This window comes from Mobula hypostoma, chromosome 4 (assembly GCF_963921235.1).
Source record: "Mobula hypostoma chromosome 4, sMobHyp1.1, whole genome shotgun sequence".
Classification (NCBI taxonomy): domain Eukaryota; kingdom Metazoa; phylum Chordata; class Chondrichthyes; order Myliobatiformes; family Myliobatidae; genus Mobula; species Mobula hypostoma.
Genome location: NC_086100.1, coordinates 99786408 through 99807513, shown reverse-complemented (window position 1 = coordinate 99807513; position 21106 = coordinate 99786408). Strand labels below are relative to the sequence as shown.

Sequence of the window (21106 nt, the reverse complement as noted above, 5' to 3'; positions counted from 1 at the left end):
CCATGCTAGCATCTTTCCTGTAATAACATTTGCTCTCATCTTGTTAAGCAACCTCATGTACAGCACCTTGTAAAAGGTATTATGAAAATTCAAGTGCACAGCACCCACTGATTCTCCTTTGTCTATCATCCCTGTTGTTTCTTTAAAGATTTCCAACGTGCTTGTCAGGTAAGATTTCCCCTTAAGAAAACCATGCTGACTTTTGCTGATTTTATCGTGTGCCTCCAAGTACCATAACACCTCATTCTTAATAGTGGACTCCAACATCTTCCCAACCACTGAATTCAGGCTAACTGGCCTATTATGGTGCCATAAAAATAGCTACCTTTCAGTCAGGTCCGCGTTCAAGATTTAAAAAGCAGAACTTTGCGGCGATTTTCCCTGAGTTGGACGATCAATGTCAGGGGTGTGTAAAAAGAGCTAGCTTCTAACCAATCAATGCACACAAAATGCTGGAGGAACTCAGCTGGAAAATGCAGATGGAATTTCACGCAGCCAAGCGTGAATGACAGGGTACAGGGTATTAAGGAGTATGGCAGAACAAAGGGATTTGGGAATACAGGTCCATAATCCATTGGAAGTGGTGTTACAGGTTGACGGGGTCATAAAGAAAGCTTTGGCTACATTCGCCTTCATATATCAAAGTATTGAGTGCAGGAGATGGGATGTTATATTGAAGACATTGGTGAGGCCTGATTTGGAGTATTATGTGCAGTTTTGGTCACCTACCTACAGGAAAGACGTAAATAGGGTCAAAAAAGTACAGAGAAAATTTACAAGGATTTTGCCATGTCTAGAAGACCTGAGTTATACGGAAAGATTGTATAGGTTAGGGCATTATTTCTTGGAATGTAGAAGATTGAAAGGAGATTTTGATAGAGGTAGACAAAATTATGGGGGGTATACATAGGGTAAATGCAAGCAGGCTTTCTTCACTGAGGTTTGGTGGGACTACAACCAGAGGGCATGGGTGAAAGGTGGAATATTTAAGGGGAACATAAAGTTCTTCATTCAGAGGGATGTGTGAGTGTAGAATGAGCTGCCAACACAAGTGGTGTATGCAAGTTAAATTTTTACATTTAAGAGGTGTTTGGATAGGTGCACGGATGGTGGGGGTGCGGAAGGCTATGGTGCTGGTGCAGTTTGATGGGAGAATGCAGTTTAAATAGTTCGGCACGGACTAGTTGGACTGAGGGGCCAGTTTCTGTGCTGTACTTTTCTATAACTCTATGATTCTAACTTCTCTCCTCGGCAGCCTGAGGTACCCGGCTGCTTAAAACTAGCTTCAGTCATGCCAATTCCCAAGAAGAAGCTGCCTCAATGACTGTCATCCGGTAGCACTTACATCCACTGTGATGAAATACTTTGCGAGGTTGATCATGAAGTTTATCAGCTCCTTCCTGAGGAGTGACCTGGATCTGGCAACATCCTTGTAAATTTTCTCTATACTCTTTCAATTTTATTTACATCTTTCTTGTAAGTAGGTGACCAAAACTAGACTCAATATCACAAATTTTGCCTCACCAACATCTTATGCAATTCAGTATAACATCCCAACTCCTATACTTTGTACTTTGATTTTGAAGGCCAATGTGCCAAAATTATTCCTTACAACCCTATCTACCTGTGATGCCACTTTCAATGAATTATGCATCTATATGCCCAGATCCTTCTGCTCCACTGCACTGCTCAGTGCCCTTCTGCTCACCGTGTAAGACCTACCCGAACACATCGCCTGCATTAAATTCCATCTTAAACAAGAAAAATCTGCAGATGCTGGAAATTGAAGCAACACATCCAAAAAGCTGGAGGAACTCAGCAGACCAGTAGTAACTATGGAAAAGAGTACAGTTGACATTTCAGGCCGGAGCCCTTCAGCAGGACCTGTACGACTGAAGGATCTCAGCCCAAAACATTGACTGCTTACTCTTTTCCATAGTTGCTGCCTGGCCCGCTGAGTTCCTCCAGCATTTTGTGCGTGTTGCTTAAATTCCATCTGTCATTTTTCAGCCCATCACAGGCCTCCAGTCAGAGGCAACCATCTAATACCACTCTGGCTTCTCCCATGAAGCCAATGTCTAATCCAATTTACTACCTCATCCTGAATGCCAAGCGATTGAACCTTCTGACCTCCAACTGGGACCTCGTCAACGGATTTGCTCAAGTACATGTAGGCAATGTTTCCTTTATCAACTTCCAAGTTCATGTTAATTGTCATCTGACTAAACATATATACTGTACTGTACAACCAAATGAAACATTACACAAGTAAGCAGTAAATAGCTTGGTGTCCTAGAGATGAGACCTCAGTGGTGGCAGGGTATTCATTAGTCTCCCATCCCAAGGAAAGAAGCTATTACCTAGTCTGACCTAGGCCTAATCCTAGTCCTGATGCTTCTGTACCTCCTTCCTGACAGTCCTGGCTCAAAGCAATTGTGGGATGGGTGGTAGAGATCCTCAACAATGCCTTGGGTCCTTTGTCTGCAACATTCCCAGTAAATGTAATAAATTGGGAGGAGGGAGACCCTGGTGATCCTCTTGGCAGTTTTCACTATCCTCTGTAGGGTCTGGCAGCATCTATATCACACAATGATGCAGCCAGACAGGACATTCTGTAGAAAGTGGTTAGAATAGGGCAGGGATGCCTCAATCTCCTCAGAAAGTGCAGACACTGTTATGCCTTCATGACTGGTGAGGAGGTGTTGTGGGTCCAGGTAATATAGTCTGTTATGTTCACACCAAAGAACTTTGTGCTCTTCACTCTCTCCACTGATGTGCAATGAAGAGGCATCGACATGTGCCTTCCTGAAGTCTACAACTTCTTTCATCCATGTTCAGATTCAGGTTGTCGTTCTTGCACCACCTGACAAACCTTTCTGCCTCTTCTCTGTATGCCGACTCATCATTGTTGCCGAAGAGGCCAACTACTGTAGTACCATCAGCAAACCTGATGATGTGGTTTGAGTTGAATCTGGCAGTGCAAATATGAGTCAGCAGTGGGCTGAGCACGGAGCCCTGGGGAGGGGGGGCACCAGTTCTCATCATGATGGAGCTTGGGACGTTGCTGACAAATTGGACTGACTGGGGTCTTCCCGTCAAGCTGCAGAAAGGGGTGTTGAGTCCCAACGAGGGCGGTTGACCCACCACTCTCTGAGGCATGATGGTGTTAAATATCGAGGGAAGTTAATGACAAAACTCTGGCATATGAGGCATGGTTTTCCAGGTGGGACAGGATGGAGTGGAAGGTCGAAGCTATGACATCATCAGTGGACCGGTTTGAGTGGTAGGTGAACTGGAAGGTGGAATTTCATGATTGTTGACGTCAGTGCCACTGGGGGGTAATGATTTAGGTCAGTTTCCATTATTCTTTCGGGCTACCTTCTAGCCTGCAGGGAGAGTGGACTGTTTCAGTAAGATATTGGAGATGTCTATTAGACCTCTGTTAGCTGGGCCACACAGTCCCTCAGAACCTGATCAGGTATGTTGTCTGGCCTTGTGGCTTTGCGTGGGCTTCCCCGACTAGGGTCCTCCTCACTTCACTTGTGGCCAGATAGGGTGCCCGTTCCTCAGGAAGAGAGAGGGCTTTCGTTGATGTCACATCATTCAATTGGTCAAATCGAGCATAGAAAGCATTCGGCCTATCAGGAAGAGGCTTCACTGTTGTTGGTGTGCAGGGTGGACTTGGTATTGGTTATGATTTGTGTACCTTGCCACATGCTGTACGTCCCTGGGGTCACAAGGTGTCTGTGCATTTTCGGTGCATGCTCATACCTTGCCTTCCTGATGGCATGGGAGAGTGCAGCTCTTGTTGACCTTTGACTTGTCCTGTCCCCCAATCTGACGGCAGTGTCCTGATCCCTAAGCAGTGCACAGACCTCTGCAGCCAGCCATGGTTTCTGGCTTGCCCAGATAATGTCATGTTTAAACACACTGACGTCCTCAATGCACTTTCATAAGTAGCCAGTCACCGATCCTGCATATTTGTCGATATTGGCGTGATTTATTGAGATGCAGCACCAAATAGGCCGCTACAGCTCTTTGAGCTGTGACGCCCAGCAATCTCCCAATTTAACCTGAGCCTAATCACAGGGCAATTTACAATGCCCAATTAATCTACTAAACTTTGGATTGTGTGAGGAGACTGGAGCACTTGAAGGAAAACTACAAGGTCACTGGGAGAACAGACATATTCCTTATAGACAGCAGCAGGGACTGATCTCGGGTTGCCGAGACTGTAGAGCGTTGTGCTAACCTCTACATTACTAATGGTCGTAGGTAGCTGCCTCCTTGAGTTTGGTCCAGTCTGTGCTTTCGAAGCAGTCCTGCAGCACTGTGGTGTCACCTTCTGGCAAGGTCCTGATCATCCTGTGAACTGGTTTGACTTGCTTAACCAGTAGTCTGTGTTCAGGGATTAGCAAATGGATACATGGTTTGAGTATTCAGAGTATTCAATTAGAGTTGGAGCAATGGCAGATTGCTGTTACTCCATCAGCCACCACCAGGAAATCTCAGTTTCTTCTCATCCTTCGTCACCCCAAAAAGCCATAGCTCACTTTCCTAATGGACATATTCTCTAATCCACACAGCATTCTGGTAAATCTCTGTGTCTTCTCTAAAGCTTCCACATCCTTCCTATAATGATGCAACTAGAACATCATGTGTAGTCTAACTAGAATTTTATGGAGCTGTAACTTTACCTCACAAGTGTTGAACTAAATTCCTCAACTAATGAAGGCCAACACACCTTAGACCATCTAAACCACCCTCCCAACCTAGGGACCCATGGACCTGGACTCCAAGATCCCTCTATTCCTCTGCCCTGCTGAAAATCCTTCCAAAGACCTTGTATTCCGTCTTCAAGTTTGATCTGATGAATTGTATCACTTCATACTTTTCCAGAATTAACTCCATCTGCCACTTCTCTGCCCGGCTCGAATCGAGGTGGGATTTATACAGTGAATGGTTGGGCCCTGGAAAGTATTGTGGAGCAGAAGGACCTGTGAAGTAGTTGATTGAAAGCAGCCATCACAGATAGACATGCTGGCTTTCATCAGTTACAACTCCACTGAAATTGCAACACTATGTTACAAGTGTTACAAAACATTGCCGAAACTGCACTTGGTGTTTAATCGTCTATTATAGGAATGACATCCTTAAACTGGAACGAGTGTGTAGAAGATTTACAAGGAAGCAGGATAAGAGCCTGAGTTATAGGGAGAGGCTGGGCAGGCTAGGAATTAATAACAAAGCACTGTAACAGGAGATTAGGACTCAACTGCTGACCCCGGAAACATTCTACAACTCTCGATGCCCGGAGTGCATTTGTAATATCATTAAAGACCGATTCCATCTGGGACACTGTCCGTTCAAATTCCTTCCATCTGATAAGAGATACAGAAACGTCTTGGCTAAGGAGATACGGAAACATCTTAGCCACAGAGATATGAAACGTCTTAGGCAAGGTGGTATAGAAACGTCTTGGCCAAGGAGATACAGAAACATCTTGGCTAAGGAGATGCAGGAACGTCTTGGCCAAGGAGATACGGAAACATCTTAGTCACGGAGATATGAAACGTCTTAGGCAAGGTGGTATAGAAATGTCTTGGCCAAGGAGATACGGAAACATCTTAGCAAAGGCAGTGAGACTGACAAACAGTTTCTTCCTGAGAGCAGCTGTATAGCTGAATAACGCTACACCCCAGCTTGTCAGTGGCCTTTGAGTGTCATGGACTATCAAAGTCACTTGCTGCATGTAAATAAACATTATAAATATCCATTTTTGCACAGACTGGAGTAGCACTGCAATTTTGTCTCGAGCAATGACAATGAAGTTCTATTCTATGGAACTAGCAGATTGAGCGATGACCTTATGGAAGTGCAGAAAATAGTGAGGGGTATAGATAGGCTGATAGCTGGACGGTGGTGTAGTGGCATCAACACCGGACTTCGAAACCAATGGTCCCAGGTTCAAATCCAGCCAGCTCCCTGCACACATTTCACCCATGCTGGGTTGAGCATCAAGCTAGCAACTCAGCCTCATAAAGAAAACAAACACTAAGGAAACTGCAAAAAAATGCCACCCCATGCACAAGGCGCAAAAAGGAACAAGAATAGATAGGGAAACGAGTAAACCTTCAGATGCAACACACACAAAATGCCGAGCCTCAGCAGGCCAGGCAGCATCTATGAAAAAGTGTACAGTTGATGTTCTGGGCCAAGACTCTTCAGCAGGATTGAAGGAGGAACCTTTTCCCTAGGGAAGGGAAATAAAAAAACAGAGGGTACAGCTTTAAGTTGAGAGGCGAACAATTTGAAAAGGGACCTGAGGGGCACAAACTCACAAAGGGTGGTGTGAACGTCAATCAGCTGTCAGAAAAAATGGCTGTGGCAAGTATAACAACATTTAAAAACATTTGGATAGGAGGGGTTTAGAAGGGTATGGGTAAACGTGAGGTAATGGGACTAGCTTGGTGGGCACCATGGCTGGCATAGATGAGTTGGGCTAGCATGGATGAGTTGGGCTGAAGAGCCTGTATGATCCTAAGTGGCAAATGGTGCGGACGGGTTCTGAGGAGATTTTTTTGCCAGCCAGAAGATTGTCCATGGAGGGAATGGAATGAAGATTCACGAGGGGCAGTGTAGGTTTGCAATATAATATACAAGGGAGGGTAATAGGCAAGGCCTGTGTTCCCTTGAATTTAGGACAATGAGAGGCGATCAAAATGAAACTTTAAAACAACAGGAGTCAAGAATAGGTGCTTTCCTTCACTGAAGACTTCAGGACCAGTGGTCACAGTCTCAGAATAAAATCAGAATGCATAGAAATGCAACACACATAAACGTTGCTAATGAACGCTGCAGGCCGGGCAGCATCTATTGGAAAAGGTACAGTCGATGTTTCGGGTCAAGACCCTTCGTCAGGACTAACGTTCAGGCCCGAATAGATGCTGCCTGGCCTGCTGCGTTCACCAGCAATTTTTATATGTGTTGCTTGAAATTCCAGCATCTGCAGATTTCCTTGTGTATGCATAGAAATTCCTCACTCAGCAGGTGGGGTGTTTTAGGAACTGCCCACCACAATCACTGATTTATTCAAAATACAGGTTCATAAACTTCTGGACATTAAGGGAGATGGGGTTGTGCAGAAAATAGAAAAATGGGAAAGCCATAATCGTGAACAATGTGCAGCAGGCATTAAGGATTCAATGGCCTACTCCTTTTCTTTATGTTCCAATTTTCACGACAGCTGCTTGCATCGTTGCCATGAACCAGAGTAGGTTCTTTCAATTCTGTAAATTCTAAAGCTTGTTGGGATATAGTCAAGCACAAGGACACCATCTAACTTCATAACCTATTAAGATTATTCTCCCAAAACTTAGCTTATTAATTATCAACATTTTAGAATGACTGGAATTTTCAACTTGTGTTATTGGTGCAAAATGCAAACATGATTGAGTATCAAAATCATTGTTCCAACATTTATTTAAAACTGTTTAAGATTATAAAAAATTCACATTATGTCTGTCTTACAAGAAAACAAATACACAGCTGACTTCACATCCACAGTCTATTTCTGTGAAATGGGTAAAGGCACTAAATTCTCACAAATGCCTCCAAGGAAGCTAAGTAAGGAAAAAGGGATTTGGAACAAATAGGTTGCCTGAGATTCTATGACAGAATTTTCCCCTGAACAGTACATTTAACACGAAGCTTACACCAAGAAAAAGCCACATGCATTAAATCAATTGATTAGTGCTTCACTGAAGAGTATTGGAGGGAAGAAAATAGAATAAGCACCAGATCTACAAAAATAACTAGATTTAAAAAAAACGCTGGGTAGAAAAAATATCTTTCATTATTTTTTTTAAAACTCCCTTAGTTCATTTCTAAAATTAACTTACTGTATGAAGACAAGACTACTATGTGATCATATCTAAAAGCATTATTTAATTGCCCTTCAGAAGTTTTGGAGACGAGCAGATGTCTATTTGAGCAGCACACTACACCCAGTTTTAATCAAAAATGGTACAGCCATATAATTTTAATTATTTTTAAAGATTGACATAATTCTAACTAAACGTTCTTATGACTTGATGGAAGCACAAGACAGCTCTTAGTAAACCAACTACGTAAATCATATTTTATGATTGTACAATTGTAGTTATCACGGCCAAAATATTTGTATTAGTTGACTGTCAGTTTTGCTGTTCATTGTTTTATGTTCACAGTTGCACATCCAATAGCCCTTTAAATATAACGTTTCAAAATTCATTCTACAAAAGCGCAGGTTTAAAATCACACAATGATTTAATAACTTTCCAATTTCCTCATCTGCCCAAATAAAACAGACACCTAAGCAAACAAATTATTAATGGCTATGAAGTTTTTGGTTTGAAATACAATTTCTTTGTAAGCATCGAAGAGAAGCAGGGGATTTGTTTCTTCCCTATTGCAGTACGATCAGCACAGTTAAGCACACTTCGCTGTGACACCTTCCTATTCACCAGGGTGAGAAGTTCTGTGAACTCAAACTGTGAGCCATAGGTTTCGATTGCCTTGCAAAGATCCTGAATGTACCAGGAACCATTTATGGTTTCTCGATGAGAGTAGAAACCTAATGTAAAAAAAAAATCAGAAATTTAAGACAAAAAGGATTTAATTTGAAGGTAAAATCATATTCTAGTTTGCAAAGGTATTATTTTGGTTTTAAAAAGAGTTCCAATTCTTCTCTCATACCACTGTAATTTTCTTTACTCCACTGAAATACTGCTACATTAGACTTTACTTCTTCCCCTTATCAAATTTCAAGTTGAACTTAATCATACTTTTTTTTCTGCGGCAGTTGAACGGGGCACGACTGCGCAAGCGCGTGTAAGTCGGACTGTGAGGCAGCGGGAGTATTTAAAAGAGAGCAGATTAACAGAGTGGGCAACGGAGTAGAGGGAGACAGAGTAGGAAGGCTTTGGCTCCTGAGGTTTCGGCAAGCAGAGGTTGAGGAAGAGCTTCACTCCAAGTGAGGTAAGGCTGGGTAAGTTCCTTTAATAAATCTAATTACCTTAGGAGTAGGTAATGGAGGCAGCAGTTAGGGCAGTTGAGTGCTCTGTTTGCAGGATGTGGGAAGTCAGGGCGAGCACAATCGTCCCTGATAACTACACCTGCGAAAGGTGCATCCAGCTGCAGCTCCTGACAAACCGAGTTAGGGAACTGGAACCTGGAGCTGGATGAACTTCGGATCATTTGGGAGGCAGAGGCAGAAATAGAGAGGAATTACAGGGAGATAGTCACCCCTAAGAGTCAGAAGACAGGTAGCTGGGTGACTGTCAGGAGAGGGAAGGGGAATAGACAGAATGAGCACAGCACCCCTGTGGCCGTTCCCACCAATAACAAGTACATCATTTTGGATACTGTTGATGGGGACAACCTACCAGGGACAAGTTGCAGTGGTTGCGTCTCTGGCACCGAGATAGGGCCCTCAACTCACAAGGGAAGGAGGGAAAAGAGGAGAGCACTAGTGATAGGGGATTCGATAGTTAGGGGGACAGATAAGAGGCTCAGTGGAAGAGATCGAGAATCCCAGATGGTCTGTTGCCTTCCTGGTGCCAAGGTCCGTGATATCTCAGATCGAGTTCTCGGTATTCTCAAGAGGGAGGGTGAGCAGCCGGATGTCGTGGTCCATGTAGGGACCAATGGCGTGTGTAGGAAGAGTGTGGAGGTCCTGAAGGGTGAGTTTAGGGAGTTAGGCGCCAAGTTAAAGGACAGGACCTCCAGGATAGCAATCTCAGGATTGCTACCAGTGCCACGTGCAGGTGGGTTTAGAAATAGTAAGATAGCGCAGATCAACACGTGGCTGAAGACATGGTGCAGGAGGGAGGGCTTTAGATTTACAGATAATTGGGCAGTTTTCCAGGGACGGTGGGACCTGTTCCGGCGGGCCAGTCTACATCTGAATTGCAGGGGGACAAATATTCTTGCAGGTAGGTTTGCTAGAGAGGCTCCGGTGGATTTAAACTAGATACGAGGGGGGAGGGGAACCAGAGTGTAGGAACAGATGTAGGGAAGGAAGAAAAAGAAAATAGTAAAGTTGTTTGCACCGTTAGTGATAAACAGAGAGAAAGAGGGGGAAAATTTCTTAAATGCATTTATGTTAAAGCTAGGAGCATTATAGGAAATGTGGATGAGCTTAAAGCATGGATTGATACCTGGAAATATGATGTGGTAGCTATTAGTGAAACATGGTTACAGGAGGGGTGTGATTGGCAACTAAAAATTCCTGGATCTAATTGCTTCAGGTGTGATAGAATCGGAGGGACAAGAGGGGGAGGTGTTGCATTGCTTGTCAGAGAAAGTATTATAGCGGTGCTCTGACAGGATAGATTAGTGGGCTCGTCTAGGGAGGCTATTTGGGTGGAATTGAGGAATGGGAAAGGTGTAGTAACTCTTATGGGGGTGTATTATAGACCACCAAATGGGGATTGAGAATTGGAGGAGCAAATTTGTAAGGAGATAGCAGATATTTGCAGTAAGCACAAGGTTGTGATTGTAGGAGATTTTAATTTTCCACACATAGACTGGGAAGCCCATACTGTAAAAAGGCTGGATGGTTTAGAGTTTGTAAAATGTGTGCAGGATAGTTTTTTGCAGCAATACATAGAGGTACCAACTAGAGAAGGGGCGGTGTTGGATCTCCTGTTAGGGAATGAGATAGGTTAGGTGATGGAGGTTTGTGCTGGGGAGCACTTCAGGTCCAGTGATCACACTGCTATTAGTTTCAATATAATTATGGAGAAGGATAGGTCTGGACCCAGGGTTGAGATTTTTGATTGGAGAAGGGCTAACTCTGAGGAGATGCGAAAGGATTTAGAAGGAGTGGATTGGGAAAATTTGTTTTATGGGAAGAATGTAATAGAGAAATGGAGGTCAATATATAGAGGGACCAACTAGAGGGGATGCAATATTGGATCTCCTGTTAGGAAACAAGTTAGGACAAGTGACGGAAGTCTGTGTAGGGAGCACTTTGGTTCCAGTGATCATAACACCATTAATTTCAATTTGATCATGGACAAGGATAGATCTGGTCCTAGGGTTGAGGTTCTGAACTGGAAGAAGGCCAAATTTGAAGAAATGAGAAAGGATCTAAAATGCGTGGATTGGGACAGGTTGTTCTCTGGCAAAGAGGTGGGAAGCCTTCAAAGGGGAAATTTTGAGAGGGCAGAGTTTGTATGTTCCTGTCAGGATTAAAGGCAAATTGAATAGGAATAAGGAACCTTGGTTCTCAAGGGATATTGCAACTCTGATAAAGAAGAAGAGGGAATTGTATGAAATGTATAGGAAACAGGGAGTAAATCAGGTGCTTGAGGAGTATAAGAAGTGCAAGAAAATACTTAAGAAAGTAATCAGGAGGGCTAAAAGAAGACATGAGGTTGCCTTGGCAGTCAAAGTGAAGGATAATCCAAAGAGCTTTTACAGGTATATTAAGAGTAAAAGGATTGTAAGGGATAAAATTGGTCCTCTTGAAGATCAGAGTGGTCGGCTATGTGCGGAACCAAAGGAAATGGGGGAGATCTTAAATAGTTTTTTGCGTCTGTATTTACTAAGAAAACTGGCATGAAGTCTATGGAATTGAGGTAATCAAGTAGTGAGATCATAGAAATTGTACAGCTTGAAAAGGAGGAGGTGCTTCCTGTCTTGAGGAAAATTAAAGTGGATAAATCCCTGGGACTTGACAGAGTGTTCCCTCGGACCTTGAAGGAGACTAGTGTTGAAATTGCGGGGGCCCTGGCAGAAATATTTAAAATGTCGTTGTCTACGGGTGAGGTGCCAGAGGATTGGACAGTGGCTCAGGTTGTTCCATTGTTTAAAAAAGGATCCAAAAGCAATCCGGGAAATTATAGGCCGGTGAGTTTAACGTCGGTAGTAGGTAAGTTATTGGAGGGAGTACTAAGAGAGAATCTACAAGCATTTGGATAGACAGGGACTTACTAGTGAGAGTCAACATGGCTTTGTGCGTGGTAGGTCATGTTTGACCAATCTATTGGGAGTTTTTCGAGGAGGTTACCAGGGAAGTGGATGAAGGGAAGGCAGTGGATATTGTCTACATGGATTTCAGTAAGGCCTTTGACAAGGTCCCGCACGGGAGGTTAGTTAGGAAAATTCAGTCGCTAGGTATACATGGAGAGGTGGTAAATTGGATTAGACATTGGCTCAATGGAAGAAGCCAACGAGTAGTGGTAGAGAATTGCTTCTCTGAGTGGAGGCCTGTGACTAGTGGTGTGCCACAGGGATCAGTGCTGGGTCCATTGTTATTTGTCATCTATATCAATGATCTGGATGATAACGTGGTAAATTGGATCAGCAAATTTGCTGATGATACAAAGATTGGAGGTGTAGTAGACAGTGAGGAAGGTTTTCAGAGCCTGCAGAGGGACTTGGACCAGCTGGAAAAATAGGCTGAAAAATGGCAGATGGAGTTTAATACAGACAAGTGTGAGGTATTGCACGTTGGAAGGACAAACCAAGGTAGAACATACAGGGTTAATGGTAAGGCACTGAGAAGTGCAGTAGAACAGAGGGATCTGGGAATACAGATACAAAATTCCCTAAAAGTGGCGTCACAAGTAGATAGGGTCGTAAAGAGAGCTTTTGGTACATTGGCCTTTATTAATCAAAGTATTGAGTATAAGAGTTGGAATGTTATGATGAGGTTGTATAAGGCATTGGTGAGGCTGAATCTGGAGTATTGCGTTAGTTTTGGTCACCAAATTACAGGAAGGATATAAATAAGGTTGAAAGAGTGCAGAGAAGGTTTACAAAGATGTTGCCAGGACTTGAGAAACTCAGTTACAGAGAAAGGTTGAATAGGTTAGGACTTTATTCCCTGGAGCGTAGAAGAATGAGGGGAGATTTGATAGAGGTATATAAAATTATGATGGGTATAGATAGAGTGAATGCAAGCAGGCTTTTTCCACTGAGGCAAGGGGAGAAAAAAACCAGAGGACATGGGTTAAGGGTGAGGGAGGAAACGTTTAAAGGGAACATTAGGGGGGCTTCTTCACACACAGAGTGGTGAGAGTATGGAATGAGCTGCCAGATGAGGTGGTAAATGAGGGTTCTTTTTTAACATTTAACAATAAATTGGACAGATACATGGATGGGAGGTGTATGGAGGGATTTGGTCCGTGTGCAGGTCAGTGGGACGAGGCAGACAATGGTTCGGCACAGCCAAGAAGGGCCAAAAGGCCTGTTTCTGTGCTGTAGTTTCTATGGTTTCTATGGTCATTTAAAGGTGAAATTTTGAGAGTACAGAATCTTTATGTTCCTGTTAGGTTGAAAGGAAAGGTTAAAAGTTTGAGAGAGCCATGGCTTTCAAGGGATATTGGAAACTTGGTTTGGAAGAAGAGAGATATGTACAATAAATATAGGCAGCATGGAGTAAATGAGGTGTTCGAGGAATATAAAGAATGTAAAAAGAATCTTAAGAAAGCAATTAGAAAAGCTAAAAGAAGATATGAGGTTGCTTTGGCAAGTAAGGTGAAAATAAATCCCAAGAGTTTCTACCATTATAATAATAGCAAAAGGATAGTGAGGGATAAAATTGGTCCCTTAGAGAATCAGAGTGGACAGCTATGTGTGGAGCCAAAAGAGATGAGGGAAATTCTGAACAATTTCTTTTCTTCAGTATTCATTAAGGAGAAGGATATTGAATTGTGTAAGATAAGGGAAACAGGTAGGGAAGTTATGCAAACTATGATGAATAAAGAAGAGGAAGTACTGGAGCTTTTAAGGAATATAAAAGTGGGTAAGTCTCCGGGTCCTGACAGGATATTCCCTCGACCTTGAGGGAAGTTAGTGTGGAAATAGCAGGGGCTCTGACAGAGATATTTCAAATGTCATTAGAAACAGGGATGGTGCTGGAGGATTGGCGTATTGCTCATGTGGTTCCATTGTTTAAAAAGGGTTCTAAGAGTAAACCTAGCAATTATCGGCCTGTGAGCTTGACGTCAGTGGTGGGTAAATTGATGGCAAGTATTCTTAGAGATGGTATATATAATTATCTGGATAGACAGGGTCTGATTAGGAACAGTCAACATGAACTTGTGTGTGGAAGGTCATGTTTGACAAATCTTATTGAATTTTTTGAAGAGGTTACTAGGAAATTTGATGAGGGTAAAGCAGTGGATGTTGTCTATATGGACTTCAGTAAGGCTTTTGACAAGGTCCCACACGGAAGGTTGGTTAGGAAGGTTCAATTGTTAGGTATTAATATTGAAGTAGTAAAATGGATTCAGCAGTGGCTGGATGGGAGACGCCAGAGAGTGGTGGTGTATAACTGTTCGTCAGATTGGAGGCCGGTGACTGGTGGTGTGCCTCAGGGATCTGTACAGCATCCAATGTTGTTTGTAATATATATTAATGTCCTGGATGATGGGGTGGTAAATTGGATGAGTAAGTATGCAGATGATACTAAGATAGGTGGAGTTGTGGATAATGAAGTAGGTTTTCAAAGCTTGCAGAGAGATTTAGGCCAGTTAGAAGAGTGGGCTGAAAGATGGCAGATGGAATTTAATGCCGATAAATGTGAGGTGCTACATTTTGGTAGAACAAAATAGGACATACATGGTAAATGGTAGGGCATTGAAGAATGCGGTAGAACAGAGGGATCTAGGAAGAATGGTGCATAGTTCCCTGAAGGTGGAATCTCATGTGGCTAGGGTGGTGGAGAAAGCTTTTGGTATGCTGGCCTTTATAAATCAGAGCACTATAGCAGTTGGGATGTAATGTTGAAATTGTGCAAGGCATTGGTGAGGCCAAATTTGGAGTATTGTGTACAGTTTTGGTCACCGAATTATAGGAAAGATGTCAACAAAATAGAGAGAGTACAGAGAAGATTTACTAGAGTGTTACCTGGGTTTCATCACCTAAGTTACAGAGAAAGGTTGAACAAGTTGGGCCTTTATTCTTTGGAACGTAGAAGGTTGAGGGGGGACTTGATAGAGGTATTTAAAATTATGAGGGAGATAGACAGAGTTGATGTGGATAGGCTTTTTTCCATTGAGAGTGGTGGAGATTCAAACAAGAGGATATGAGTTGAGTGTTAAAGGGCAAAAGCTTAGGGGTAACATGAGGGGGAACTTCTTTACTCAGAGAGTGGTAGCTGTGTGGACTGAGCTTCCAGCAGAAGTGGTTGAGGCAGGTTCGATGTTGTCATTTAAAGTTAAATTGGATAGCTATATGAACAGGAAAGGAATGGAGGGTTATGGGCTGAGTGTAGGTCGGTGGGACTAGGTGAGAATAAGAGTTCGGCACGGACTAGAAGGGTCGAGATGGCCTGTTTCCGTACTGTAATTGTTATATGGTTATATACTTGCGATCGCTGCCTCCTAGGGGTTCTTTTACCTTACATACATGGAATTATGATGTAGTTGCCATTACAGAGACTTGGCTGGCACCAGGGCAGGAATGGATTCTCAATATTCCTGGATTTCAGTGCTTTAAAAGGGATAGAGAGGAGGGAAAAAGTGGAGGAGGGGTGGCATTACTGGTCAGGGATACTATTACAGCTACAGAAAGGGTGGGTAATGTAGCAGGATCCTCTTTTGAGTCAATATGGGTGGAAGTCAGGAACAGGAAGGGAGCAGTTACTCTATTGGGGGTATTCTATAGGCCCCCTGGTAGCAGCAGAGATACAGAGGAGCAGATTGGGAGGCAGATTTTGGAAAGGTGCAAAAATAACAGGGCTGTTATCATGGGTGACTTTAACTTCCCTAATATTGATTGGCACCTGATTAGCTCCAAGGGTTTAGATGAGGCAGAGTTTGATAAGTGTGTCCAGGATGGATTCCTGTCACAGTACATGGACAGGCCAACCAGGGGGAATGCCATACTAGATCTAGTACTAGGTAATGAACCGGGTCAGGTCACAGATCTCTCAGTGGGTGAGTATCTGGGGGACAGTGACCACCGCTCTCTGGCATTTATAATTATCATGGAAAAGGATAGAATCAAAGAGGACAGGAAAATTTTTAATTGGGGAAAGGCAAATTATGAGGCTATAAGGCTAGAACTTGCGGTGTGAATTGGGATGATGTTTTTGCAGGGAAATGTACTATGGACATGTGGTCGATGTTTAGAGATCTCTTGCGGGATGTAAGGGATAAATTTGTCCCGGTGAGGAAGATAAAGAATGGTAGGGTGAAGGAACCATGGGTGACAAGTGAGGTGGAAAATCTAGTCAGGTGGAAGAAGGCAGCATACATGAGGTTTAGGAAGCAAGGATCAGATGGGTCTATTGAGGAATATAGGGAAGCAGGAAAGGAGCTTAAGAAGGGGGCATGAGAAGGCCTTGGCGAGTAGGGTAAAGGAAAACCCCAAGGCATTCTTCAATTATGTGAAGAAAAAAAGGATGACAGGAGTGAAGGTAGGACAGATTAGAGATAAAGGTAGGAAGATGTGCCTGGAGGCTGTGGAAGTGAGCGAGGTTCTCAATGAATACTTCTCTTTGGTATTCACCAATGAGAGGGAACTTGATGATGGTGAGGACAATATGAGTGAGGTTGATGCTCTGGAGAATGTTGATATTAAGGGAGAGGAGGTGTTGGGAGTTGTTAAAATACATTAGGACAGATAAGTCCCCAGGGCCTGACGGAATATTCCCCAGGCTGCTCCACGAGGCGAGAGAAGAGATTGCTGAGCCTCTGGCTAGGATCTTTATGTCCTCGTTGTCCACAGGAATGGTACCGGAGGATTAGAGGGAGGCGAATGTTGTTCCCTTGTTCAAAAAAGGTAGTAGGGATAGTCTGGGTAATTATAGACCAGTAAGCCTTACGTCTGTGGTGGGAAAGCTGTTGGAAAAGATTCTTAGAGATAGGATCTATAGGCATTTAGAGAATTATGGTCTGATCAGGGACAGTCAGCATGGCTTTGTGAAGGGCAGATTGTGTCTAACAAGCCTGATAGAGTTCTTTGAGGAGGTAACCAGGCATATAGATGAGGGTAGTGCAGTGGATGTGATCTATATGGATTTTAGTAAGGCATTTGACAAGGTTCCACATGGTAGGCTTATTCAGAAAGTTAGAAGGCATGGGATCCAGGGAAGTTTGGCCAGGTGGATTCAGAATTGGCTTGCCTGCAGAAGGCAGAGGGTGGTGGTGGAGGGAGTACATTCAGATTGGAGGATTGTGACTAGTGGTGTCCCACAAGGATCTGTTCTGGGACCTCTACTTATCGTGATTTTTATTAACGACCTGGATGTGGGGGTAGAAGGGTGGGTTGGCAAGTTTGCAGACGACACAAAGGTTGGTGGTGTTGTAGATAGTGTAGAGGATTGTCAAAGATTGCAGAGAGACATTGATAGGATGCAGAAGTGGGCTGAGAAGTGGCAGATGGAGTTCAACCCGGAGAAGTGTGAGGTGGTACACTTTGGAAGGACAAACTCCAAGGCAGAGTACAAAGTAAATGGCAGGATACTTGGTAGCGTGGAGGAGCAGAGGGATCTCGGGGTACATGTCCACAGATCCCTGAAAGTTGCCTCACAGGTGGATAGGGTAGTTAAGAAAGCTTACGGGGTGTTAGCTTTCATAAGTCGAGGGATAGAGTTTAAGAGTCGCGAGGTGATGATACAGCTCTATAAAACTCTGGTTAGGCCACACTTGGAGTACTGTGTCCAGTTCTGATCACCTCACTATAGGAAGGATGTGGAAGCATTGGAAAGGGTACAGAGGAGATTTACCAGGATGCTGCCTGGTTTAGAAAGTATGCATTATGATCAGAGATTAAGGGAGCTAGGGCTTTACTCTTTGGAGAGAAGGAGGATGAGAGGAGACATGATAGAGGTGTACAAGATAATAAGAGGAATAGATAGAGTGGATAGCCAGCGCCTCTTCCCCAGGGCACCACTGCTCAGGACACCAAGAGGACATGGCTTTAAGGTAAGGGGTGGGAAGTTCAAGGGGGATATTAGAGGAAGGTTTTTTACTCAGAGAATGGTTGGTGCGTGGAATGCACTGTCTGAGTCAGTGGTGGAGGCAGATACACTAGTGAAGTTTAAGAGACTACTAGACAGGTATATGGAGGAATTTAATGTGGGGGCTTATATGGGAGGCAGGGTTTGAGGGTCAGCACAACATTGTGGGCCGAAGGGCCTGTACTGTGCTGTACTATTCTATGTTCTATGTTAAGCTCCCTAATTGTCTTTGGTTCATTACATAACACACAATCCAGTATAGCTGATCCCCTAGTAGGTTCAATGACAAACTGCTCTATAAAAGTCATCTCGTAGGCATTCAACAAACTCCCCTTCTTGAGATCCATTTCCAACCTGATTTTCCCAATGAACCTGCATGTTGAAATCTCCCATGACTATAATAACATTGCCCTTTTGATATGCCTTTTCTATTTCCTGTTGCAATCTGTGGTCCACATCCCAGCTACTGTTGGGAGGCCTGTATATAACTGTCATCAGCGTCCTTTTAACCCTTTCTTAACTCAACCCACAAGGCTTCAACATCTTCCGATCCTATGTCAAATCTTTCTGCTGATTTGATGCCATTCTTTACCAGCAGAGCCATGCCAACCACTCTGCCTACCTTCCTGCCCCTCCAATAAGACGATATAAACTCTCTAATCAATTCTGGTTCATTACACAACACCCAATCCAGAATGGCTGATTCCCCTAGTGAGCTCAACCACAAGCTGCTCTAATAAGCCATCTCATAGGCACTCTACAAATTCTCCCTCTTGGGATCCAAATTCAGCACCAACCTGATTTTCCCAATCTACCCACATATTGAAATCCCTCATAACTACGTAACATTGCCCTTTTGACATGCATTTTCTATCTCCCTTTGTAATTTGTAGCCCAAATCCTGGCTGTTGTTCGGAGGCTGTATGTAACCTTCATCAGCATTTTTTTTTTACCTTTGCATCTCCTTAACTTAACCCACAACAATTCTACATCTTCTGATCCCATCTCACCTGTTTCTAAGGATTTAATTTAATTTTTTTTTACCAACAGAGACACCCCACCCCTTCTGGCAACCTGCCTGTCCTTTTGATAAAATGTGCATCCCTGGATGTTAAGCTCCTAACTCTAATTTTCTTTCAGCCGTGACTCAGTAATGCCCACAATCTCTAACTACACTGCAAGATCATCTACCTTATTCCGCATACAATGTGCATTCAAGTATAACACCTTCAGTCCTGTATTCATCATCCTTTTTGATTTTGTCACCGTTACACTGCAACTCGTCCCACTGACTGCTATTTTGCTTTATTGATCTCCGGTCCTTCCTGATAGTCTCACTACACACTGCCTCTGTCTGCTCCATCCTCAGCGCAGCCACTCTGGTTCCCACCCACCTCCCCAAAAGTTCTAGCAAACCTGCCCACAAAGATATTGGTCTCTCTCGGGTTTAGGTACAACCTGTTCCGTAACAGGTCATACCTTCTCCAGAAGAGATCCCAATGATCCAGAAATCTGAAACCCTGCCCCTGCACCAGCTCTTCAGCTACACATTCACCTGCCAAATCATCCCATTCTTACCCTCACTGATGCATGGCACAAGCAGCAGTCCAGAGATTACTACCCTGGAGGTCCTGTTTATGAGCTTTCTACCTAGCTCCCTAAACTCTCTCTTCAGGACCTCCTCCTTTTCCCGACCTACTTCATTGGTGCCAATATGCACCAAGACTTCTGGCTGCTCACCCTCCCCCTTTAAAATATCGTGGACCTCATCCAAGACATCCCTAACCCTGGCAGCTGCGAGGCAATATACCATCCGGGTGGCTCTATCGTGCCCACGGAACCTTGTGTCTACTGTTCTAACTGTGGAATCCCCTATCACTACAGCCATTGTCTTCTCCCCACTTCCCCCGAGCAACCATACCAGAGACCCAATTGCTATGTCTTCCCCTGGTATCCAAAGTGGTAAGCTTGTTATTGAGGGAGGAGCACGGGCACAGGTGTACTCTGCACTGGCTGTCCGTTTCCCTTCCTTCTCCTGACAGTCACCCAGTTACCTGCCTCCTTCAACCTAGGCTTGGTAACCTCCCTGTAGCTTCCATCTATCACCTGAGTTTCCTATCTGAGTCGAAAGTTATCGAACTGCAGCTCCAGTGTAAATGAGCTTCAGCGATTTCAAGGGGATATTGCTTTTGTGTTCATCTTGTGGGGTGAGAAGTTCCAAACAGTACACAAAGGATGGAAATAAGAAATAAATGACCATGTTGACCAAACCCGCTACAGTTTGTTACCTTCAGCTACTGAGTAGCACATGACGAAATCGGCGCCAGCTGGTAGAGTGTGCATCGTTCCAGCATCAACAACAACCTCGTTTTCTGCTCGGCTTTCACAAACTGAATCCACCTCATCTTTGGGCATCACTGGATCATCATGCTTGTCCCCTCGACATGCCTGAAAAATTATTAAGATGGGATTGATTAAAACAGAAAGAGTAATTTGCACAATATAATTATTGATGGATATCGCATTTAGACCATAAGATATCAGAACAGAATTAGGCCATTCATCCCATTCGTCTGCTCTGCCATTCCATCATGGTTGATTTATCAGCCCTGCCTTCCCCTTGTAAACTTTGAAGTCCGTAAGACCATAAGACAAAGGAGCGGAATTAGGCCATCTGGCCCATCGAGTCTGCTTCGCCATTCAATCATGGCTGATCCTTTTTTTTATCTCCTCCTCAACCCCATTTTCCAGCCTTCTCCCCGTAACCTTTGATGCTGTGTCTAATCAAGAACCTATCAATCTCTAAACTAAATACACCCTATGACCTAGCCTCCACAGCTGCATGTGACTCTCCCACCATGGGAAACATCCTTTCTACATCTACTCTGCCTAGTCTTTCAACATTTGGAAGGTTTCAATGAGATCCCCCCATTATCTTTCTAAATTCCAGCAAGTACAGACCCTGAGCCATCAAATGTTCCTTGTATGATAACACTTTCATTCCTGGAATCACTTTGAATCCTGTGGACCTCTCCAATACCAGCAAATCTCTTCTAAGATGAGGAGCCCAAAACTGTTCACTATACTCATGGTGAGGCCTCACCAGTGCCTTATAAAGCTTCAGCGTCACATCCCTGCTCTTGTATT

The 21106-nt window shown here is 43.7% G+C and overlaps 1 protein-coding gene across 2 annotated transcripts in view; it reads right to left on the bottom strand.

The window, feature by feature from the left end:
* Window positions 1-7776: 7776 nt before the first annotated feature.
* The window catches only part of LOC134345513 (caspase-6-like), a 70526-nt gene continuing 57196 nt past the window's right edge, over window positions 7777-21106 (bottom strand). For both annotated transcript variants that reach the window (XM_063046273.1, XM_063046275.1), the window contains exons 6-7: window positions 20248-20407; window positions 7777-8614 (exon numbers count right to left, since the gene is read on the bottom strand). In XM_063046273.1, coding sequence (XP_062902343.1) covers window positions 8376-8614; window positions 20248-20407 — 399 coding nt within the window. In that variant the 3' untranslated portion in view covers window positions 7777-8375. The remainder of the gene's footprint in view (window positions 8615-20247; window positions 20408-21106) is intronic.